At 40.0% G+C, this 25,353-nt stretch overlaps 1 protein-coding gene across 2 annotated transcripts in view; it reads left to right on the top strand.

The window, feature by feature from the left end:
- Window positions 1-24,390, top strand: part of LOC102682553 (WD repeat-containing protein 70) — a 111,810-nt gene extending 87,420 nt beyond the window's left edge. For both annotated transcript variants that reach the window (XM_006627289.3, XM_015340380.2), the window contains exons 14-18: window positions 8,390-8,490; window positions 10,116-10,195; window positions 14,365-14,481; window positions 17,360-17,522; window positions 22,989-24,390. In XM_006627289.3, the coding sequence (XP_006627352.2) occupies window positions 8,390-8,490; window positions 10,116-10,195; window positions 14,365-14,481; window positions 17,360-17,522; window positions 22,989-23,076 (549 nt within the window). In that variant the 3' untranslated portion in view covers window positions 23,077-24,390. The remainder of the gene's footprint in view (window positions 1-8,389; window positions 8,491-10,115; window positions 10,196-14,364; window positions 14,482-17,359; window positions 17,523-22,988) is intronic.
- Window positions 24,391-25,353: the final 963 nt, after the last annotated feature.

A 25,353-nucleotide genomic window follows, 5' to 3' on the forward strand; every position in this document is an offset into this window, starting at 1 on the left:
TCATTTCTGACTAATTTTATTTTTACTTAAATATTTAAATCTCAAGATAAAAATTAACTTGAGTGTTATGGACTTGCAGTGAGCACTACGTGCAATTTGTGCCTGAGAAAGATTGACAAGAGTTGGATATGAGCCACAGCCCTAGTTTCTGCTCTTAGGTTTTTCTGTATTTTCACTATGGTATTTACTGCTTGTTCAGACATTTCATTTCAAAACTGGTTTTGACCAGCTCTGCACTCTGTGCTGTGTGACACTCTCACTAAAGTGGAAAACATCTCTCAGTGTAGTAGCCTGATATGAGAACCTGTCTTAAAATCGTTCTGTTACTTACTGAAGACAGCTCAGCTCATCTTTGAAGAAAGCATGTGAAAAATGTGGCAGTTGAAAATAGCCATTTCTTTTTCTTTTTTACTGCTTTTAAGTGCTCTGTGTTTATAAATATGAGAGATTAGGTGGTCTGTTTCCAGTGCCCAGTGAAATTTGGTTTATTTCTGAAATCTAAGCAACACAATCATGGCAGATTAGTGTAAACCAGTAAAATGAGTTTCTGAGTTAAGATAGAAATTTATGGCCAGTGCCACTGTTTGTTATCCTTTTCCAAATGGATGTAGCCAGAGAAAGGAGTCACACCCAACAGAACAAGCATTGCTCTCAATGTCTTCTGATAAAAACAAGAATCTGCTCCCCAGTTTTTGACAGTAACTGTAAATGGAGCAAATCAGTTAAGATGGGGGAAAACGATTTTGACTTTTTTAGAAATTGAAATAGAAAAATAGAAAAACAATAAAATATGTGCAGGAGGAAAATGCTTTAAAAATGACCCCAAAAAATCCTGTTTTCAGCAAGTGACTTTGACCTCCATTTTTGATAGAGCAATTATATGGAGGACCATCATAAAATACAGTGCTGTACATCCTCATTTCTTAACTCCATTGTCTGTAATTTTTTTACATTCTTCAGATCTGGCAGAGTTTTTAGACTGTGCAGGCCTCTGCATAGAAGCTGCCATCTTCAGTGCATTCTCACATGTTGTAGAAAGCGCTGCAGGCACATTATTTAATCAGCTCTTGCCGCACAAGTGTTTGATGTGCTCCTGGTTTTCAGAACCCTGCCATTTGCTCTGTAAGGGCTGAATGTAGCCCTTGATAATGAAACAGTTCTGTGATTAGTTTCCCCTGAATCGCATCACGTATGCCCATGCTTTGTCTGTCTGGAGAGGAGGAAAACCAGTGCAGTACGAAGGAAAGAGAACACATCTGTGTGTTGGCATTGCTGTCTCCAAACACCTGTTGTTCTGTCTTCTAGTGGGTCAGCCTTGCCACACAAGTGGCAGTCTGCCTTTGCAGGGCCTCATAGTCTATGTGTAGAGCTGGCAGTCCTGAGAGTCACACAGTAGAACAAGACACACAAGACTGGCAATCATGCTGTCGGGAACCCCTGCTTGACTGCCGCTGCATTGGCCTGTAATTACGGTGCTCAACCGCAGCTGTCAAAACGTCTTTACACACGCAGTTATCTGGGTCTACCCACAGGCCCTTGAACTCTCCCAGTGAGCAGCCGAGTGGAATAATTCAGAGCATGCTATTCAACCAGATCCCTTCATACCTTCATGGTCACTGAGGCAGAAAGCAACTGTGGCGTCTCGAGAACAGAAAACATTTTTTTTTTTTCTTTTGGACTCTACACACTTTGGCAAACATCTTTGTCTGGACAGACCCTGCTGTCAGGATTCTACGGAGATAAAATAGTTCAGAAAAGCAGCTTTTTCAAATCATCAGATTGAGAGGTGCATTAAAAGGGGGCAACCACAAATTCAGAATGCAGCGTGTGTTTGTCACAGGTCCTGTGAGGTCATCTTGTTTTCTGTTCCAAATTTATGGGCTGTCAAGCAGTTTGCTTACAGTTCAGGTTGTGGATGTAGTCCCACCCGTGTTGTTTACCAGTCAAAAGTCTGCAGTGCTGGATGTTTGAAATAAAGTTCACAGATCACACGCAGTTAAGAGCAGGACTGACTGTGTTTTTGAGAAACAGTTTTCTGTACCCCATAGACTGTCTAAAGACCCCCGTTCCAGATCCAGTGTATGCAAATCCTCTGTCCAATACAGTTGCATCTCTTCTTTTACCATGTGTTATACCACTAATGCAACTTTTTCTCAGCGGCTGTTAGAGAGCTTTAAAGGTCCCAATACTTACAGTTGTGAGAAAATGTTTGAGCCCTTTGGAATCACCTGTATTCCAGTATTAGTTGTGCCTCAAGAAATTTCATCTTCATCTAAGTCATAATAATATATAAACACAATCTAATTAAACAACACGCAAACATTCATGGAGTCAGGACTTCCAATCATGACATTCAGGTGTGAGCTTAAAATGCCCTGCCCTCAAAGTTTGGTTACCAAGGGTCTACTCTTCACAACACAGATTTGTTGAAGTGAAACATGGCCCTCATCAAACAAGGTTTTAAAGGAGTTGTCAATGCTCATAAGGCTGAAAAGGATTTCAAAAGTATTTCTAATGACTTAGGCTTCCAACAGGCAGATAGTGTACAAATGGAAGAAATTCAGTACTATTGCTAATCACCCTAAGAGTAGTCATTCAACAAAAATCACTACAAGAGCAAACCATACAATGCTTACGGAGCTGATTAAGAACCCTAGGGTAATAGCCAAGGATCTCTTGCACTGGTTAATGTCTGTGTTTATGAAGCAACATTCTACACAGCAGTAAATCTGTGACAGAATGTCTTAAACGGAGGAAATGTAACATTTTTGAAAGCCAATTGAAATGTGTTATGGCATGACCTAAACAAGTCATTCATGTAAGATATCCCCAAAATATCAATGTATTGAAACAGTTCTATGAATACGCCCCAAATCGATGTACAGGGCTGTCTCATTACTACTGGGTTTGAGGATCTCCACCAGGAGACAGAGAGCTGCAATCATGGCGGTCACCACTGAGAGATCGCCCTGAAATGGTAGTTGCCTACCGTGGTTTGACACGTCTGAGTGAGTGAGGGCCTCCAGTACAGTGACTGCAATAATTGTCTATTCCCCTTTGTTCATTTATATATATATAAAAGGTGCTTGGACACAGTGTATTTGTAGAAAATGGAAAAACTCACAACAAAACTGACAGCTATGTAATGGTTCTTTCAGAGTGTTACCATAATGACCTTTATACAACCCAATGTTGCTTCGCATGTGCATACACACATTTACAGTGTCCAGTGAGTTTTCTTGCAAGCTCTTTGAAAAGAAATACATTAGCGGCACTGTCCACTTTTTACCTCCGTCTTGTCAACCTTTGGATTCCTGGCAGCTTCAGCGTCCAGAATTACCATTCCATTTCAAGCACAGCATTGGCGACATTCCCAAGTCGTTTTAACCAAGTGCTGGAATTGTTTAATTTTCTGACTGTTTACCAGTGTTCCAGGTCGGCCCTGAACATTCTGCGGGAAACAGCATATATAGACAAAGCTAAGTGCTGTCACAGGTTCCTCAAGCTGTGATTTATTCCTGTTAATCTGATTTGTGTGTTTCTGGCCTAAAAATATAAAAAAAAGCTCTGTTGAAGCTTTCCCTGCCAAAATGCACAATGATAAAATCGTTTGATAAGAGTGTAAACAGATTTTTTGGAAACATAAACTGTTGTCGTTTATTCGAGATTCAAATTACTCATCTTGACTTTAGATCTCCCTTCTATGTTCTCTTAAGATTTTTACACTGCGTCTTAAAACAGGACTGTTTTAACATCCCCGTAGTGTGGTGGGAAGCTTTAAAGAGTGCATGCCTTATGCTGAAGTCCTTACTAAACCCATTTCTGATGCCCCCAGCCCAATTTCAGTCAAAACAGCACTCCAAAGCTTTTACACAGCAGCAGCTTTTACGGAGATACTGTAAATCGACGATTATCTTCTATTCCAAAGACTTTGGCTCAAAATAATAAAAATGTCTAGAGCACCAGTATGTTTCATTATTTCTTCCAATGAAAGAATCATCATTTCATTGAAAGCATTTTGTGAATGGCTTTTATTGTGGGTTTGAGACTAGTGCGTAGAGGCTTCCTGTAAAGATTCCTGACTGAAATGGAACGCTAATGTATTGATGTAAGCATTGTGCATATTAGGTACAGTATCTCATTCCTTGTCACTGTGCCATGTGTCTCTCAACTTCTGTTACAGTATATTAAGAAATAGAAATAATTGCTAAAAAGGTCTGTCCACAGGTGCTAAAAGAAGGGCATGAAGCTGGTAAAAAGACACCCCTGCTCTGTAATATAATTCAGAATGTTCTTGGTGAAGAGAAGATGTTCTGAGACCTAAGAGGCAATGACATGACTAGGTTTATGTGTTTTAGTACGCTGTTGGCAGATATGGTATTCACATTTTTTTCATTCATGTTTTAATGCTGATACAGAATCCTCCCCATTGCTTTGCATTTGCTCCTTGTACAGGAACACAGCCCTATTTGATACTGTATGTGTAAACAGACATGAACTTTGGTAAAGTATCATCATTTTCTCACAGCAATGCACAGGTTGAAAGGACAGAAAGGAGTTGTTACAGATTGCTGGATAAAGGCCTTTGGCTGGGTTCATGTATATCACTCTTTGCACATTTCTTAATCTTGCCTTCTCAACTTCCAAAAATGACATCTTGTTGGTTAAATATTTTCTCTTAAAACCCAGAGTTGGTCTGTTTTAATTTGTGTATCCAGTCCACGATTTTCCTCCATTTTCTTGACTCTTTTAGTAACGGCACAAAATCTGTTTAACTCTCTTACCAATGAATTTATTTAGATCTTTCCCATCTTTTTGTTTCAGATCAATACTTCTACGTGCTTCTTTGTATGGGCTACTAGTTCGTAAATCATGCTTGAACCCCTAGCTCAGGTTATAGAAATATTTGCGATGATAAGGAGCAGTCCATTGTGATGTGCAAGGAAATTTCATTTTTGAGTGATCATTGCTAAGACTGCCATTTAAAATTAAAGCTGTCAGTTTAAAAAACTTTATAAATGGTTTCAGCACACTGCAAAATCTCCTTGCATCAGATGTCAGAGAGTTAAACAATTATACACATTGTGCTGTATGCCATGCAAGCTTTTTTTTATGTAACCTAGATGTTGGCTTTGGTTAGTGAAGATATATTGGAATCAATCAATTTGTAAAAACTTCATGCAGAGCACTGGACTAGGATGCCAGGATCCTTTAATACTCTCAAGAAGATAAAATAATATATAAAATGTCCTTGAGGATCCCCTCTGGGTATTGTTGGTGCTAAAATACCACTTGAATACTCTTTGACTTTGTGTTGTCTGAAGCAGTCCAGCCTTCTTTTAATTTCAGTGTGAATTTATCCCTCTTGCTAAACTATGATAAAGATTTTGCACTGAACTCATTCTTCAGCATTCTGCACAGGCATCCTTAAATTACAGTGCCACACTGATCTGCCGAACAGCTGGAGGCTAAGGAGCTTACACAGTGACACAGTTAGTTCAGGTTCCCTTCCCCCAAGGCAGAACTGTTCATCTTTAAATAAAAGAAGGGTGGCAGTTTCTGTATTAATAGGACTTTGGTTTTTCCACTCATTCAAACACCTTTCTTACGTGCATTTAAGATTTCAAATGTGCATATGGTGTTCATGTAAATTCCCAGTTCAGTGTATAAAAACACATCAATGTTGATCTCACTTAAGTTTTATTTTTTGCTGTGTATCAGTTAATGTATAGTGCAAGATCGGGCAAGCTATTTTTTTCACCTACAGGCAAAACGTAGTAGAGAAAATGAACACAACACTTTAATGACACATTGTTATGATGGCAAACACAATTAATGTGTTTGCCACACATTAATAGGTTTATAGTAATAGGTTTATCCCATTCTGAACAACTCACACCTAAAGAAGGCTCCCCAATTATATGAGCTGATTACGATAAGGTATATACATTTAGATGACATGCTTTTTGACATCATATTTGTATTCTTATAGGATACAAATTCCTTATGGGAATCTCTAATGCCTCATTTTAGTAGAATATTCTCTCCCATTTTCCCTCTGAATGTTACTTCCTGTGTTGAATGAAAGATGAATATACATTCATATATATCCCCTACTTAAAGGCAGGCATGAAGTATTTAAAAATCAAGAGCAGAGGACGCGAGATTGAATGCCTAGTAATACTGTATATGGCACCACCTTTGCTGTGTCACTCCATAACCTGTTTCCACATAAATGTTATAATTTGCCCATGCACGTACGCTGCAGTGCATCAGAATACTGAAAGAAAGGCATCTTTTGTAGCTCAGGGCTACAGTGGCCTTCTCCTTTTCATACCCATTCTAATGTTGTTATGGCACAGGCTGCACTGTGAGGACTGCATCTTGAGATTGACAGAGGTACTAAGGAGATGTTGTGGAGCGTGCAATTGAAATATAATGACATAATTCATTCTGAATACACCCTTTTAAAGGGGTAGATGTCAAAGAAAGGGGATAAATATTCCATTGTAAGATCATCATCCAATGTGTAATATTCCGTAAACATTCAGCAATCTGGCGTGAAATCTGATGGAGATATGCCAGCAGCAAAGCTTGTTTTAGAAGGTGATGCCATAAGCATTCCTAACTCACAAAGACCAACATTTCACAAAGATAAGCGTCTGAGAAAACGTGCTACACAAGTACAGCACACGCACTGTTGTTTGGCCCAGGCAGTGTGGTCACGTGCCTTTTGAAACTGATGACAGCAACTACATCTGTCATCAATTGATTCACAGAGCCAGGCTTCTGCCAAATGCCAAATATAGTAAACTGTAGGGTTGAGCAGAGGAGCTTATGAAACGTTCCTGCTGCTTGTAACAGCGGGCTGCTTTTATTATAGTCTGGTAGCATCTCCAGAAAACAAAATTACAAGAGAAGAGCCTTGCTTCTAATAATCCCATCATTTAGGAATGAACTGTTCTGTGCAGTATACTTGTCCACAGTACAAAGGCTTTATAACTGTTCCCAGTCCTGTAGAGCAGTCTGAATAGCTGACTGCTACTGAGACCAGGTGTACACTTCTAGACCTGTAGCTGAGTACTCTTGAGAGCTTGAGGTAGAGTTGCCCAGTAAAGGACAGTGATTTTGTTTTTTGCTGCTCTGTCAATTTATATGCATTACAACATTATATATATTACAACTTGCACTGCGGACCCAGTGATTTTCAAGAAAAAAAATTGTATTGAGTATAACTGCTTCCTGGGAATTCCAAATGTTAACATAGTTTGGTTTGTCTATGTGCAACAAGTCACTGACAACACTATCACTAAGTAGCTACATCTGAAGCAGATGAAATCTAATCTGAGTGTTTGCTGAGTGTCCTGATTGAGTCCATTAAGGTACCACCTTTGATCTAAAAATATGGCGCCAGACATGACAACTGAAATTGCCCTTTTACCTGCCCATCCCAGACCCACTTAGTTTTGTCTGGCCATTAGACACTGCATATATCAGAAAATTAATTTCTTCTGGAGCATGCAGTATCTGCGTCAGCCATTCTTGAGACAAATATTTTTCCATGCTCTTACTCATATTGTTTGGAATCTGTCATTGTCACAGTTCTAATTATCAATATTCCAATTCAGTAATTCTAATTGCTTAGTGCAGAGAGATCTCATTAGAAAAAAAACAGGTCTTTTGTTGGCAAATGACTTGTACACAAAGGGGCATAATTTCTGCTCTGCCACATGGCTGACTCCAGAATTCACACCTTCGGCAGCAGATTAAAGGCCCAGAGTATCTGCCTTTTATGCTTCCATTAAAGTGCTTGCTCCTGTTAAACAGGTCTCTGCATTTCAAAAGACTTAGGAGCTCACACAGCTAGAGAGCTGTGCTGTGCATGTAGCAATAGTCCTTGCCTTAGGAGCACCAGGAATAACCTTCTCTCACACTGGGCTCAGCAGCAGCACTGCTCTAGAAATGATCAGGATCTAGATCTGGAAATCTGTCGAGAACCTGGTGCAAGAAATGTAGTACATCTATTAAATAAAATGATGCGCAGCTTGGCTAGGTGGTAACATGGAGGTATCAGATGTTTGTGAAACACATGATTTATCCGCTACCTGCCGCCCTTTAATGCTTCTCGTTTTCAGCAGCTGTGATTAAAATGAAAGAGGGTCTCGAGAACTGCACTTCTCTTGGAACCAGGAAAGTGGTTGTGCGTCTGTAACATGATGGCGGGACTTGATACCTGTGCTGCTCCCTTTTCTCACCTTTTTAACCCTGCAGGTTCTCGTGCTCCATGTGCATCCACCCCATGTTGCCAGTGAGCAGGGAATGACCGCAGCCAGTAGAAGCCACGCCTGGGATTGTCGATTGATTGACATGTGTTTTCCCCCCGTGACAGAGTGTTGTACGATGCCTTTGGCACCCGAAGCTGAACCAGATCATGGTTGGAACTGGGAATGGACTGGCTAAAGTCTACTATGATCCTGTCAAGAGCCAGAGGTACACAAAACATGCTCATGTTATTATTATCAGAGGATGAGTGACTGTCACAACATCACTGCACTGCGTTCGATCACTGGAAAAAAACCTCAAAACTGAAGTTCGTTGGTTTGCATGCTTTGATTCTCGTTGTTTAGTGTGGTTCCTATATCAGATCTAAGTACAATATATAACTTTTTTATGCAGCCTAGACTGTGAAGGGTTACTACTGAATATTTACTGTGATTTAATATACCTTTCAGTACTTCACCATGATTGTAATATAATTTCATTATAGTTTGCAGTTTTACTGCAGTTTGCCTATATACTGTACACAATATAGTAAAGGTTTATGATAAGTAACTCTAGATTATTATCTTTTTTTCTAACATAAAGATGTTTTAACCTTTTCATCTTTCCATTGTCACTCACTAAACACCATGAGCACAATATTATTTGCAGTGACATACATGGTGTATAGGCGTACACTGTCCAAACCTTTTATGTGTGAAAAGGCATGTCAGTATCATCTTTGCTTCCAAGATGTTTTTTGTCTTTTTAAAACTAACGTTTAACTGCAGGAAACTGAATAATGTTTAGCTATTGTTTCTGTGACCCTTTTCTACCTAATAAAGCCTCTGAGCCTTATCTTTGATGACCTAGATTTTCCAATTTAAGCAAATTCTCTTCCCGTCTCCCTTAGAAACCTGCTGCAACAAACTACAGTTATATGTTCTGTCATGGAAATATGCAAGTGTCTGAATTCAGTCACTCCGAGCCATTTGTTGCATACAAATGAGAGATCAAATGTGAGAAAGATTAGGTTCTAGCAATGAATAAAAGATGCAGTAAAACACTGTTAGCATTACCACCTTGCACATCAGCAAAGCTCCTCTTCATGCATGTCATTTTCTCAAAAGAATACAACCGCATGTTTGTAAGCAGCAGGGTCATTTTGTATACCATTCTGAATGGCTGCCTTTTCACCCCAGCCTCAAGATCACGCTGAGAATAGTCACAGAGCATTATTAGATGTGGAGTGGACATAGAGCTGGAAGTCCTGAACTGGTCCTGAATAGCCACTGTGTCCAGCAGGTGTTATACATAGTCTAAATCAGTCATCGATTTCTAAAGGTTTGGAATAATTTAACTACTGTCTGGTCAGTTACACAGCTGGTGTTCTACTAAATAATGAGGAGATCATCAACAAAATTGAGAATATTGCAGCCCTCATGGACCACTATTGCCTGGATAGAACGGTGGTTGGACATCTGTAAAACAGCTGTGTCATTCCCCAAATTATGGAGATACATCCCAGTTTTCCTGGGGGCATCCATAGAAAGTAGAATTTCAAGTTTATAGTCTGTGCCCATAATCTCCAATAGATGTTTTAAAAGAAACAAATTACTTTCTTCTTTCTTGCTTTTTTCATGATTGGAATTTGCGATCACAATATATGATAATATACAGTGCTGTATATTTTGTGGTACGATTTTTGAAATTTCACTCTCCTAAAATCTGTTTTTGTGAAAAGAATTGAGTAAGGGTGTGTCAGTAATAACAGGCCAGTGTCAGGGGCAATACTAGCCAGGTGGAAGCAGAGAGATGGGGCAGCAGCAGTGACGTGTTTTTCTGCCTTCCCTCAGAGGAGCGAAACTGTGCGTTGTGAAGAGCAGAGGAAAGGAGAAGATGGCCGAGACCCTTACGCAGGATTACATCATCACACGTAAGTCCGAGTTGCCGTTCACTGTGCCATGTGACAACCTCGGCTCCCAGGAGCAGGTGAACAGCAGCAGCGCGACAGACAGTCGACAGACAAAACTCAATGTAGTGCGTCCTACTCACTCAACTGAGGAAAAGACCATATTAAATGCCGGAACAAAAATGTCTGTGAAACATGCAGCTTCTGCAGCTTTCTTCAAAATAAAACACCCTGACCTTCCAGTTCGATTTTCTCTGTTGACGTGTCAAGTTGGTTCAAAGCGTCTGTTCCAGTACTGACAGATGTTTAGAGTAGTTCCTGGGAACATGGCACCGATGAGACTGCTTACTCTTCTCATGCTCGATACTGAGTAGTTCGAACCCTTTTTAACGTGGCATGGTAGTATGTCTGTCAAAAACAAATCCTGACCCACTCTAAATGTCACTTGTCTTTGTTGAGCTGCAGAGAGAATTGCCAACCCTCAAAATCACAAGTGGTGTGCGGCCTTGCACTTTTGATTATGAATGCCTATCATGAAAATGTTTTGCCTTGTTGATGAAAATGGTACAACTACACTCATTTCCTACCGTTATTACAGTACTGCAGTAAAGATAGTAATTATGATTTTCAGGTGTATTTATTTTTAAACAGATTTACTATGACAACGCCTCATGAATCACTCCTGAATCCCGACCCAACAACCTGTTAGACAGGTAGTGTGACTTGATAAAACAGGTACCTTTCTTATTCTATGAATTGCCCTCATTCCTCCTCCTCCCCTGAAATGTTTCAGTTTATCATTATCTTTCTAGATAGGCGAGTTCTTTAAATGATTGTGGCAAATGAATGATACATGTTCCTGTCCTTTCTGGAATCCTGCTTCCTACACATCGTTTTGGCAAAAGAAAGCTCAAGATGTGTTGTGTTGTTTAGGCATTGCAGCGGTGAAGAAAATCACAAGTGAAGAATTTCAGCCTTTCACCCCCTGTAAATGATTGAACTAAAAAGGTTATGTTACGACCCTAAGTGTCTAGGGGAAAAGGGGTGTAACATTTAGGATAATTCTTTTGGAAGCAGGGGGGTTTTGGTGAGGGACTAGGAAGCGTGATAAGGGTAAGGAACTAGAGTGGTGCCAAAGAAAAGAAAATAACAAACAAAAATGGAGCTGGCTAGGACAGTGAGGGAAAGCTAATCTGACTACAAAAGAAAACCCGAAACACACAGTCTTCGGCTTCAACACCCTAGCTAACCTGCACTGATTACCCAAAACCATACAAGACAAACGGCACTCACCCGTACTAAACTAGTGTACTAATACAAAGTCTACTAAGTGTGTAAAGTGTACCCAACAACCTAAACTAACCTTATATACAAAAGTTCACACAAAAACACAAATGAACCAGGAAAACAAGAGTAATCAACAGGAGCAGGGTACAAAAGAACACAAAAGTTGAACATGTAACACTGGGGCAAGGTAATGACAAAACAAGGATGAACACACAAACAAACGAAAGTACAAAGAAACTAACAAAAAAAACAACAAAACAACAAAGCCGAAGCTATACGAAAATACACACACATACAAAGCAAAACAAACCAACAAACGAAGCCAAAGCAATAACCATAAGCAAAGCGAAACGAAGCGAAGCGATAACCAAAACCAACCGGGACCGAAGTCAAACGAAAGGCCTCTTCTTTCTGAAAGCCTCCATGTTAAATAGTGAATAAAATGAGTTCTGATTGGCTCGAAGGCTGATTGATGATGACATCATATTGAAACATTGGTGTGATGGTTGGCCAATGGGGAAGGGAGAACAATCAAGGGTCAGCAGTGTGGACATAACAGAAAAAACACACACAGAACACACACTGGGACGTAACAGGTTAAAAATGAATGTTAAAATTATTCCAGTTATGTTGAAGACATACAATATTTCCAGGTATGAACTTAAAGATGCAGATGATCTCTAGCAGTGACACAAGCAGTTTGTTGCACGGATGAGCATAAGTTAAATACTGAGCCATGCTGGGCAGGGTGCTACATTGGATTTTAAGAGATTAAGATGGATGCCATGATAGAATCTCTCAACTTGAGTAAAATGGCAAATCCTGCCAGGCTGAATGTCCAGTTATCAAAGATTTGTGGTCATCTTGTATTCAAAGGTGCATAAAATATATACTTCATGTTTGCTGTTAATGGGAATGTTTCCCTGGGTAGGGATTGATGAGGGTTATCCTCAAGACGTTTGTTGTTCGTGTCTTGATCTAGGTCGAGTTTGTGAAATCTGAGGATCTGTTGCAATTCACATGGATAAAGTCTCGCCTATGCTGTTGAAGGTGGTGCCACTTAATGTTTTCACAGCTGGTTTTAGTGTCATGTCTAGTGCTTGTTTGATCATTTGACATTATGTCTCCTCAGAGCTTGCTTTACACATTGACAATCGGTAGTTGGTTGTGCTGTGTTATCTTCATGGGATAGCCACCTTTGCCTTTTTCTTTCAAGATGGAAGAGTGCGAGGGAAATACTCAAGTATGACAAACTTAAAAAGGGTTGGGGTTAGACAAGAAATTCTCAAGAAAAAGATTTTAAAAGTAGTTGGTGTTAGGAGATCCAAGAGCCAAAGTATGATGTGAAGGTTAAAGCTTGGTCTAAGGTTAAAATGTCTTTTTCTGTTAAGTATCAGGGTTTGGCTGGATTAAGCTGTTCCCATGCTGTCCTGTAAAGGACTATAAAGCAGTTTGTGCCATTAGTGGAATGTGTATCGTATTAATTGGATTTTCCCTTATTCAAAGCATTTGGGCTAAAGACCATTAGTGCTCAGTTCTCTCAGGCTCTGAATTACCATGGGATGGCAATGATCGGTCATGCCAGCTGCAAGTTAAAACCAATACGTGTGAACTCACGGGCTGATGCGCCCATGTGTCAGCACTCAGTTCTGTAACACCCCACTCCAGAATGACAAGGCAGAGAAAGCCTGGCAGTGTTCCGTTTCCCCCTGTCTGTGATTATCGTTTCAGGTTAAACGATAAAGAGGTTAAAGGATCAAAGAGTTTAATGATATTTAACATGCAAAATGACAGGACAGCTTTCATCCTTCATTATACAGTAAGCTATAATTAAAACATTACGTGATGTCACTGGAGTATAGCTTTTTTAATGGCAGCTTTCATGGATATGTGACGTATTCAAGAAGAAACCTTACGCTCTTGTCCCTAAGTTACTTAGCCTGAATAGAGCAGTGGAAAATTAGAGAGGGCCAGGACACAGAATGATTGCAAAAAAAGGGAAATCTGTTGCCAGTAACCTTTTTACTTAATGTACCATGTAGGTGGTGTATTGACAGTTTCTAACAAACACCATCTAGCGCAGCTTGTAGGAACAATTAGGGTTCAGAACAACAAGACACCAGCATGGAAAATTACAGCTTTCGCTCTCTGTGATCCCTCAGAGGACAAAGAACGGGGGTGGATGTTGCTATTTATTCGGCAGGTTAGAAAATGAGCAGCATCGGTGCTTTGATTAAAAAATTCAAACACAACCTGATGCTATTGGGGGGGGGGACAGCCCTGTGATGCAAGTGGACTGAGAAAACAAAAACCAGTAGGAACTGGCCTTACAGGCTCATATGTGAGGCAGATTTTTTGCTTGTTCCCAGCAGTGTCATGTTATCCAGGAGGATGCTTCAACCTGGAATTGGGTGACTGGACATCTTTCTTCTCAGGCCTGTTACCAAGTCTCTGTTGCTTTCCCAGCATCTCATGTTTAGGGTGTGATGGCCAGGCGCAGGTCTTCTAGATGTCTTGCTCACCCAACTCCAGAGTTAGACCAGGGAATCCTGGACTGGCTGGTGTGCCCTGGAGGCCAGGAGTGTGGGAAATAGTCCCACTGTATAAAATGAATAGAGGGCTGCTGTGGGTCCGTGGCATCTCAAAACCCATGTTGTTTCCACAGCGATTCAGATGAATTCAAATCCTCCTCTGAGACACAAACCTTTTAGAAACATTCCAGCACAGGCATTTGTCACATCTTGCAATGTCAGATCACTGTCAATGTTAAATCAGCATCTACGCCGGCTGATTTACTTTATGTTTCTGCAGTTGCTGCTGGCTGTGTAGATTGCAGCACCTGGTATTTGATGAGTAAGTCAGCTTTCTGAAGCTCCCCTGAAACTTGGTTTGCTTCTGCGTTCCAGCTCATGCTCTTCCCATGTTCCGTGAGGCCCGGCAGCGCAGCACCCGGAAGCAGCTGGAGAAAGACCGGCTCGACCCAGTGAAGTCCCATAAGCCAGAGCCTCCGGTCTCAGGGCCAGGTAAGTTCTCTCACTCCTCACAGGGTGCCTCTGAACACACAGGAAATGGGTATGATACTTGTTGGCTTTAAAAAGTCTCATCCAGTGTTTCTCTAATTCACACTCACCAGATGTGGAATGGACAGTAATTTTTAATTGATAGTAATCAGTTACACTTACAGAGGTCACCGCTGTGTTGAAATCCAAGTGGCTACTGCCCAGTTTCTGCCCACTCTATTATGATAGCCCTGTGCTCAGTCTTGTAGGTCTTAGTTTCGTTTTAATCATCATTTGCACTCAGCAGTTTTCAATCCTAGACACCCTCTGGAACAGCTGCTTGTTTTAATTTCTTAAATCTTAAAAAAAAGAAAGCAAAGAATATTGGTTCCATTACCATACACAAAGTGAAAAGTTAAAAAACAAAATATGTTTTTTAAAAAGGTTTTTCATGGACACAAGTTAAATTCCCAAAAGAACCCGGCCATTTCAGAAGACTCCATCTTTGTGTACATTTGTCACTAGACACAAAAAATGCCTTATATCGTACCAGCTGTGTGTGCATGCAGAAGGCACTGTCTTTTGTCTTTCTTTTGTGTTGGGTGGGAAAAGACATGCATGTTCTTTACCTATACATCTGTCTCTTTCTGTCCCCTGCTCCCGCCTTTCGCTCCTCCTCTCTCCCAGCCTTTGTTCTCCAGTTACATTACCTTTGTTTACTGCCTTGTCTCTCTCACACCTGAAGAAGGCTCCACGGTCGAAAGTTGTGTTTTCTTTCTTCTTTTTTTCAGCATGGAATAAACCTATTACTTGTTCCTTATAAATATTTTGTCAGGCGTCATTTCTGAATTTTCGACACTAGCTGCATTTCGTTCGTGTATTTGCAGTCTCTCTTTATCCTCTGTGACTGTCATCCTGTTCCTCCTTAAAATGCATAAGCCACCCTTTCAACATGTAGCACTGATTTTTATTCATAATACACACAGTTTAACGGACTTCAAAATGAACAGACAAAATCTACTGAATCTGAAATACCAGAATGCACAAATAATACAACAAGGTAAAAAATAACTACTTGGTCAACAGAGACTGTGTTGTCTTACAGAGGTAAATTAGTTGCTTACATGGGTTTTGTTAATGTTTCATATGCATTTGTGAATTTTATACAGTATATTTACTACACATAAAATAAAGAGCTTGTGTACTTTGATAAGAAAGCACAGGAACAATTGTCATTATGTTGTTTGCAAGTGTTAAAAAATTAGTCAAAGCATACACATAGCATATGATTTTGCTGTGATGGGTTGGAAACATATCTTTATTGATAAAGAAAGGAACACAGGTCTCACAATACAAAACCCGATGTTTGGAATCTTCTTAGTTTTTGGTGAAAAAAGGGAGACTATATCTGAATGAATCTTACTGATCTCCATAGTAAATGAAGATCCATTTCAATACAACTAAAGCTTGAAATTGCAAAGTGTGTTTCAAATAAGGTCACTTATGTGTAATGTGTGCAGTATTATTGACAAGTGGTATTAAATGGAATGAATGGTATAAAACAAATGATGGTTTGTAAATCTTGACTTTAATTATGCTCATTTACCATTATTCCCCTTTATCTGCATTTCATTAGTGGTCTGATAACACTTTTTAGATGTTATAGGAGTACCATGTCTCTGGAGAGTCCATCAATCTCTCCTTTTTAGTTTGAAGTATGAAAGCATTGTCTCTGAAGCTGGCTTCTCTCTAAACTGTAAATCTATCTAAGTGCCTGACCCATCACAGCGTGAGACACAAGCTTGATGTTAGTCAGAACCACATAAAATGCAGTTTTTACATTAAACCTCAACAACTAGAACTTTGTAACCTAACCCACTGTGCCATCAAGTGAAAAGTAGACTACAGGTATTTTGAATAAAATCCAAAATCTCAGATTTCTGTTTTATTGATGCATCTCCTTCAGAATGAGCTGGTCTTCAGTCACAGCTCCTCCTCAAATTTAAGATGTTTAATTTGAAGATCAGGAATGCCAAGAACAGGAGACAAAGAGTAAAACAGGGGCATAAATGTGTTAATTAAGAAAATTGTGCTCTGCTGTATCCTGTGGACTGGTGTTTAGCTGTTTATTTGAGGAAAGGTTATGAGTGGTTATATAAGGTATATAAAGTAATACATTAGCCATTTGAGATTTTTTTTTATTTTTCATTGCTAATTTTCACAGCTTGGAAAAGTTTTTTAAAAGTAATTATAGCTCAAATATATTAATTAGTTCCATTAATTCTAAAATGTTTCCCCCCCCCACCAACATCTTTTGGATGATCTAATGCAGTAATATTCATCAGCTTTTTATTTTTTTGGGAAGCGCATTTTAATTTAATAGAGCTTATAACTGTGCTATCAGTTCTGATACATACAAAATTAGAATAGGAAATAATAAATTCTTTGCATTACAGGGTAAGCTTTTTTTCCCTAAAACTGAAGCAAATTATTCCATCCAGAGCCTGTAATATAGATATAGTGTCTTTGGATTTTTGTTTAGGGCTAAAGTACTCAAAGCTGGTATGCACCGAAATCTCATGTGTGTCTTTGATCTCACTAAAGCAATGAGTGTTACCAGAATCTGGCAGCCCTTGGAAAGCTAAGTACCGAGTTACCAGTAAGTACAGCCAACGGTTTTATGCCCAATAAAATCAGCAGAAATAACTCTGCCTTTTGTTAGCTTTTTTCAGGGTTGAAATGCTCTTTTGCATTGCTTTTAAGTGATACAGTAGGTGCTCCAGGATAAATTCCCATGTGACTGGTGTTCATGTTCCGAGGCAGCAGAAGCTGTGAGATTAAGATTCAGATCCTGGACCCCTGTGTCTCAGCGTCCCGCTGGCGCTCTGTCTTGTTCCTGCAGGTCGGGGTGGGCGTGTGGGGACACACGGCGGGACGCTGTCCTCCTTCATCGTGAAGAACATTGCGCTCGATAAGACCGACGACAGCAACGCCCGAGAGGCCATACTGCGGCATGCCCAGGAGGCGTCCGAGAACCCCTACTGGGTGGCTCCAGCTTACGCCAGGTAAAGGCAGGTGTGTTGTGCTGCAGGTATATATGAGCATATACCTGTCTAGCACGATATATCTTATGCTCTTTTTACACTACTATACTACTTTTACATAATAGTCTGCTATATATATGTATATTGTGCTGCAGGTATATACCAGTCTTAAGCATGATACTGTATATCTTCAACTCTGTATATTATTTATTATGCCTGTACTCTTATATACCTGTCTGCTCTATACAGGTATATGGTGCTGCATGTCTTTGATGCAACAGCTTGATACACTTAATGCAAACCCACTTTATTTTGTGGCTTATGGCTCAGAATTTGAACATAGGTAGTGGATCAGGTTCACAGCTTTTAGGTACCAATGAGCTGTACAATTTGAAGAGGCAAGACTTTCCATAGTCTTCCATAGTCCATAGTCATAATCATCCTGTCGTGCCCCTGGGAGAAATTAATCTTTGGTAAAATCCAAAGAATCTTCAGCGATACACATATGAGCTTCCTTTTTTGATTTATAAACTGTAGGTGACAGCCGTAAGACCTTTGCAGTGTTATTTACACATGCTGAAATGGGTCTGATTTTTTTCTTCTGTCTTTAGTTTTCTGAAGATCGATGGTATGCTCTCGTTAAGGGTGTATTCATGAGCCAGATAACACAGGTAGTAGCTGTCCACCTCTGACACGGGAGGTAACCCAGTAAGCCACAGGCCCATTGTCTGCATTGTGAAGTCCTTGGGTTACACTCCCTGACACCTGCGATGTTCTCGACATGAATGTTTAAAAAGCTGTGCTGCGTTCAGAAGGCCGTTTGCAGTGGGCGGATTTGGTTACAGTTTCTTGTTCAAAGCTGTAGCTGGAAGGAAGAACAAAAAAGACAAGCTGGCAGCCAAGGGATGGCACTAATGAAACAGAGAGAAGGAAGGAGGGGGGGGTTTTTGGTTTACACCTAGGCCGGAACAGAAAATGAGAGACCCGCATCCAGCACCGCTCCCACACACAGAGACCCCAGTGAGCTGAGCTATTCGGAAAAGTGCAGCAGCACAGTGTGGTATCGGGCACAGTACCAGACTACCTGCAGCTCTTTAGTGTGGAGTCATGCGCAGCACTTTGGAAAACAGAAATAGCCAAATCACATAATCATTGATGTTAAATGTTTATTGAGCAATCATTAATACCAGAGCAGTAATAAAATGACACTCTCCTCGTTTGCTTTCCCTGTTTGTATTGCATGTTTCCTGATGCCTAATTCTGTTTTATTCATTTTCCCCCTGAGTGCCTTAGTTAGTGCCTTTAAAAATGTCTGCAACTGCACGTTCAGCACTGATAGGTGTCGTAAAGCCAGCTGTGCCTTGAAAGTGTGATCTTTAGTTACAGAAGTTTAGAAAACCTTTCTAACCTTTTTAGAAGTGTAATGATAATGCATTAAGAGTGCTCATTTTACCCATTTAATTTAGAAATATAACACATTTTAATTTAATATTGTCTAATATTTGATTCAACACAGCTATGCCTAATAGAGCATATCCACTCAGTAAAAGGTCACTTGAAAGATTTAGTTTTTTTCTCAGAAGTATATGGTGAAACAGAATTCTTTACTGTAGTGGGGCTGTTTCAGCTCTTCTATAATAAGAAGAACAATTGTCAGATGTCATTCCTGCTTTGAAAAAAAAAAACAAAGGAAGAAATTGATGCATGAATGGCTCTAAAAGACAGGAGGTGTGAGCCTTAGTCTGCCTGGTCTGCTTCATGTGGATTTTTGTTGAACGACAGCACATTATTCCCCCATTAAAGCTTTGGAGCTGCCGCCCGCACTACTGTGTTTTGTGGTTTCCTTTTTTCCCCCTTTGGAGATGAGGGCAGCTGGCTGGCAGACAAGGGATCACATGTTTGCATTTATGTGACTTGTCCGTTCTCAGGATTCCCCCTTCACAAACTCGTGTCTAGGGACTCCTTTATTCTCTGTGTGTGAATCAGAACGGATGAGTAAGTAATTAAAAGGAATGTGGCCTTTAGGCCTTGTGATGCAGATCGAACAAAACCGGAATTAGAGAACACAGAGAAGTTTCTGAACATCTGAAGGGCAGAAGCCTGAGTACCTTGCCTTTGAGGGGTGCACACAGCTTGGTACCAGTTGCTACTCTGTACTCCAGAACGCTTTCCAGTGAATCAGCCGTACTGACTGGTACTCCATGGGTTTTTAGGACTGAGTTGTTGTTTAATGTGCTCTGTTGTTGTTGATCATCCTATTGGAACAAATATTGGTCCTCTCTACGAAGGCTTAGGCAGAAAAAGTATATGCAGAATGTAAAGCCATTTCTGTTTCAACGTGCTCTTTTATAGTGCTGCCTACCAAAAAAATAGTGTTTTGAATGCGGCTTTTATTAAAAAAGGTTGAATTGGCAGTTGTTTGTTGGTAATACCTGCTTGATCTGGAGTCGCCAGTGTGTTTTATCCCATCCTGGAGAATGACAGGGCCGTGCACGTGGTAAGGAGGTGTAGACAGACCCGCCCACCTCTGAGCCACTCACACAGCCTAACATGTCACAGGACTGTGTCCGTCACTGACCGCGTTGAGAGCATGAAAGCACCCAGGAGGCCACAGTAGTCTCAGTGTCACCAGGCCCTGAAAAAAATCTTTGTCCGAGCAATCCCACCATGCTTTTGCAAGTGCTTAGCCAAATGTGTGTCAGTGCTGAGGCAATCCCAGTTACTGTTGGCTAGTGACTTGACCCACTCTTCTTTAAGGTAAGAATAAACTAAATGTTAAAAACTATCATAAAGCTTAGTAGTAATACCACAGTTCTTAATTTGGACTTTCTCTTATCGCTTTGGGAGGTTTATATACAGCTTCCTGACCTTCATGATCTTTCCAAAGAATGGCATTTCAGCTCTCCAGTCATTAGGAGATCATGGATAAGCACTTCTTTTGTTGAAGATGCTGTTTGTTTGATGGAAGCAGTATCCTTGAGAATTTATAAGAACTTTCCAAAATGTTTGCCCCTCACATACAGTGGAGTATTCGAGCCTGTTGTGAAATGGCAGTCAAGTAACTGCCTGGAACACAGTGCACAGAAAGTATAAATAGGGTTTTTGTTTATAGACTAAGCATTCATTAATCTGAGACTTCAGACTGTAAATATTTAAATATTTTTGGACAGAACAAACACTTGCTCTGGCCAAACCTTACAAGCATACAAGTGCGCACCACACACAGCTAGCGTGTAAGGGGGTGAACCAAGCTTCACTTCATGTGTCAGTGTGGAAAGAGATCAGCTCACACCCTGATAACCTCTGCTTGGTTCAATAAGCTCAAGGCTCTACTGCAAAATACAGCTTTTTCATCACACAATTGTAACTCTCAGAGAGACAGTGGCTGAATTGATATTGACCTGCCCATATAGAAAAGCAGACTCACTCCACCATCTTCTTTGAGGTTTTTGGTCATAGAACATCCTAAAATTTCTGCAGTATTCTGTGGAAAAAAATCACTCAACTGTTTAGACGTCTACTGAATGTTCCCAAAAAAATCTGTAAGTCATAATGTGGGGTTAATGTCTTTAGGCTTAGACCCGGATGGAATGTGAAAGTAAAGCTAAATGTAAATGTAAGCTGCATGATGACAGAATTTGAGTGAAACTGAAAAATGCTTCAAAACTAAGATCTTCTAGTCATTAATCTCCCTCCAAAACGGGGACTTTTGTGTAGGTGCATAGCCCTGCATGCTGTGGCTAGAGCTGAGGTCAGTTTTATATTCCTTTGTTTCACCAGGTAAGTCAATTGAGAACAAATTCTCATTTGCTGTGGTGTCCTGGAGATGTCTATGTACAGCAAGGAATGTACTGGAGTAGCGTGAGTGAAGTGCCTGCTCAAGGGTACAACGGCATTGTCCCACCTGGAATGTGAGCCAAAGACCTGTGGGTCTGGACTCCTTAATCCTAATCAATACTGTCTGGACTGGCCAGGTAACATGTATGTCTGCTGAGAGCATGGGGCATAGCACACGTCCACAAAAGGGTCTGCAGTCTCCAAGTCATGCCATATGAAAGCAGTGTGGTCTGACACCCCATCTGCCTCCTTGGCCTTCTAGCACAATTGCAACACCGTGACGTCCACCAGGGGTCGCCAATACTGAAGTCACCACAGCACTCTTATGACACCGTTAGTACTGTACTAATGTAGGCATTGTAAGGCTTTGGCAGAAACAGAACTCGTTAACCAAATGAACCTATTGAAATTGGAATTGTCATCTTCCACTGACACTTTGCAAATGGCAGGAGCGTTGTAGATGTTACAGGGTACTGTCACTCATACGAACTGTTGACGAGAGCTCCTAAGAAGGCCCAGGAGAGAGCAGATAACCTTTCAGTCACCCAGCTCCTCTGACTGTCTGCTACATGATGCTCTTCCTAACAGCAGGTCATCTGTCATCTCTTGGCTGCTTCCAGACTGGCCAGTTCTGAAAGATTAATTTGGAATCTAATTCAGTTACCTGTCCGCGTGAGCAAAATAAATAAGAAAAGGCATTCAAATTTTCTTTATACCACTGTCAGACAGATTTCTGTATGTTTCTCAAAAGCATGTTTTTTTCTTATTTAATTATAAGTTTGACTTATAACTAAATGACTGTAGATCAGGTAGCTAGCACTGGTGGCAGAGCAAGTCAGGTCGGCCTGCACTTAAGTGCATTTTGTGATGGTTTGTTCCAAAAGTGTCTGCAGTGATAGATGACTGGTGTCCCGAAGGCTTTTTGAGATCAATTAACTACCTATCACTCTCATTTAGGCATAGAAACTCCCCAGCCAACTGACACAAATCTCAAAACCAGAGAGTGGTATAGTATACAGTATGTGGTCAGGATCAGCATGAACATATTACTAAATATATAGCCATTCAGCCTAGATCGCTTTTTTCAGGAAGAAAAAAAAGATTTTGAAATTGATGCAGTGCTTTTTCCTGGTTCTCTTGAAATGCTTTAAGAGAGTAAAGAACAATTTTCGGTGTGGTTGGGTGAATGTGTAGATGTATATTTGAAGTTGTTGCCTTGAGTTTCACTTTTATTTTTAAACGTATTTGATATCTTTCATTTTTTGTTATCGTTTGTTATGATAGACAATACTGACATAAAAGTGTTGAGTTTGTAGAAAAAAACAGACTGTATAATAGTTAAGAATATGGCCTATTTTGTGTGTTTTTTTTAAAGTATCTTATTACCTCTTCTGAATCACCATTTTTCCTGACGTCACCCTTTCTCGTCAGAGAATAGCACTGAAGCACTGAGTCAGGGTGTCGTGTGTCCACAGGTGACACCCTCAGTACGCCAGTGTCTCCCAGTGTGCTGACTGCCTAGCCAACAAGACGGGCATTCCTCACTGGTTCAGAAACAAAATGAGTTTCACCCATGACTCACTGAGTAACCATTCATAGATGTTTGCTTTTGTAATTATCAATAAAGAAAACCTTTAATCTTTTTATCAGGACCCAGCCAGAGATGATCTTTGCTGAGGTGGAGTCAGAAGATGAGGAGGCCAACAAGGAGCCCGAATGGAAAAAACGCAAAATCTGAACTGTGGGCTTTCATTCCTTTTTATACACATGATGTTATACCGCTGTAGTCTTCCCGCTTCATGGACGTCATTTTTCCCTTGGAGAAAGGATTTGTATTTTAAAATTTGTGAATTAATTTCATATCTAATGAATGGCTGTGTGTTCCAATACCCTTTATTTTAAGAATTGTTTTTGTTTTTTTAAAAAGGTCCCCCAGAGTAACCCCTTTTCCAGTTTTTGGAATTGCGGATTATGAAAAGAGAGGCTGAGCCTCACTGCTAGTGGCAGCAGTGGAGTGAAAAACTGTCCATTTTAATTGTGAGGTGGGATTAGTGCTTTCAGTGATAACTTAAGTGTCCAACAAGATGTGTTAAAATAGTGCTATCTGCCAACATACAGATTGTCATTTTCAGCTGTCAACCATTAAAAATCAAAACATTATTAAAAGTGGGAAGTTTAAATTGATTAAAAGTTTCCAAAGCTTTCAGTTTGAAGTTTAATGTTCATTAAAAACTGTACAGTAGGGTGAAAAACTCTACTTTTATAGCATACTGAATTGACTTAATTGTATATGTGGCAAATGTTATTTTTTCTAGATGTGTATGTCCATATTTCAGATTACCTTGTTTGCAAAAGCTCATTACAATTATTTTTAATACTTATTTACAAACCCATTCTGCTTAAAAGGCCTGTGATCCAAAAGGAAGTGTCAATTACTCCTGCTTATGTAAATCATGTTCCATTTTTTAAATTCACATTCTCTCTTATGTAGAGTATATGGGTTTTTTCAATTGTAATCATTTGCTGCTTGTAGCTTATAGAAAGTGTTTTATTTTGCTAAGTATTTCTATTCTATGTGGTGTCCTCCTCTGACCAGGTTTGTTAGGACACAATGAAATTAGTCTGCCGAACATATTTGCTTTGCGAGTAATATCACAGACAGACACACCTTGGTGTTATATAATGAATTTTATTGTTGATTTGCTTGTGGAACACCACAAACTGCAGTCCATCCAGAAGATGTGCACCATTCCTCCAGGACTCTATAGCTGCATAGGCAATTGCCAAATGTATGGAATGCTGTCTAAAAGGAATGAGGAAGATGTAAGGTGCTGGATGTGGTAATGTATTATTTAGCCTGGGTTATGGATCTGAGTTCTGGATTCATGTTTAGAGAATCTGGCTTCTGCAGATCCATGGAATGTGAAGTAGAACAGTAATTCAAATCTGTTCCTCAGGATTGTTCGGCAGATCAGTCTGTTCAGCAGCAAATATATGTGGTGGGTGAAAATGAGGTGATGCATAATATGCATAATAAAAAGTAAAGAAATGACAGCAGTTTTTTTTCCCATCTTCACTTTGATTTTCAGTGAAGGTCTTAATTAACCCAGTTGGAGCTACCTCTCCTGTGAGGCACAGTTTGAAAGGATAGGCATGTGGGTGAGTGCATTCACAGGCCCCACTTCTGCCAGTGTGTGCAGTACGCTATGGGTTGTAGTGGTAAGTCGAATTGATAAACAAGCTGCCAACTTGATACTTCGGTTGGAATGAAAACCAGAAGTTGCAGATTGGGAAGCCGTGGGGTGAAGCGTTTGGCTGATGAGAAGTTCATGGAATGTCTTCCTGTTAGGTTTTGACTTAAGGGCTGGTACTGCTACTTCAGTGTCTACATTCCAGTACAGAACTAAAAGGTCGAAATTGTAGCAAGACAGATTGTTTTATTATTCTCCAGACGTCCTATAGTGTAAGCAGTGCTGCCAAATCGACAGCTGAAAATGTTTTTGTTGGTTCTCCTGCATTCAAGGAATGGAAGTAAATTAGATTTTGGAGCTTTCTTGCCATTCAATGTAGTTGCATTCTAGAGACCCCTATTTTTGCTTGAAGAAAACTGCAAAATGAAACCCTTTGCTAAGGCAGAACAACTGTCAAGGAGATGTGCCATCTTCATTTCCTCATATCACTTAATACAGTTAATAACAGTCTAATGTACCAATTAAACAGGCTTCTGCTTCCTGAGGAATTCACCACTAGTGTTCTTACTCAGAATGCTTCAAACCACTGCAGTCTTTGTACCTGCCTCCTGCACAGGGTATGTGTACTGCATATATATTGTTATGGTATAAACCTTATGAAATGTTTAAAGAAGAAAAAATGTAATGAAGCACAGGTAAAAATAAATATTATGAAGCCTTGTTGTGCCAAAAAAGAATTTTGCAATGCAAGCTAAAATGTAATATATACTTTATCGCTATTACAACAGCAACAGAGAAGTAATGAATAATGTGTTTTGAAGATA

The sequence above is a fragment of the Lepisosteus oculatus genome, chromosome 3 (genome assembly GCF_040954835.1).
Source record: "Lepisosteus oculatus isolate fLepOcu1 chromosome 3, fLepOcu1.hap2, whole genome shotgun sequence".
Classification (NCBI taxonomy): domain Eukaryota; kingdom Metazoa; phylum Chordata; class Actinopteri; order Semionotiformes; family Lepisosteidae; genus Lepisosteus; species Lepisosteus oculatus.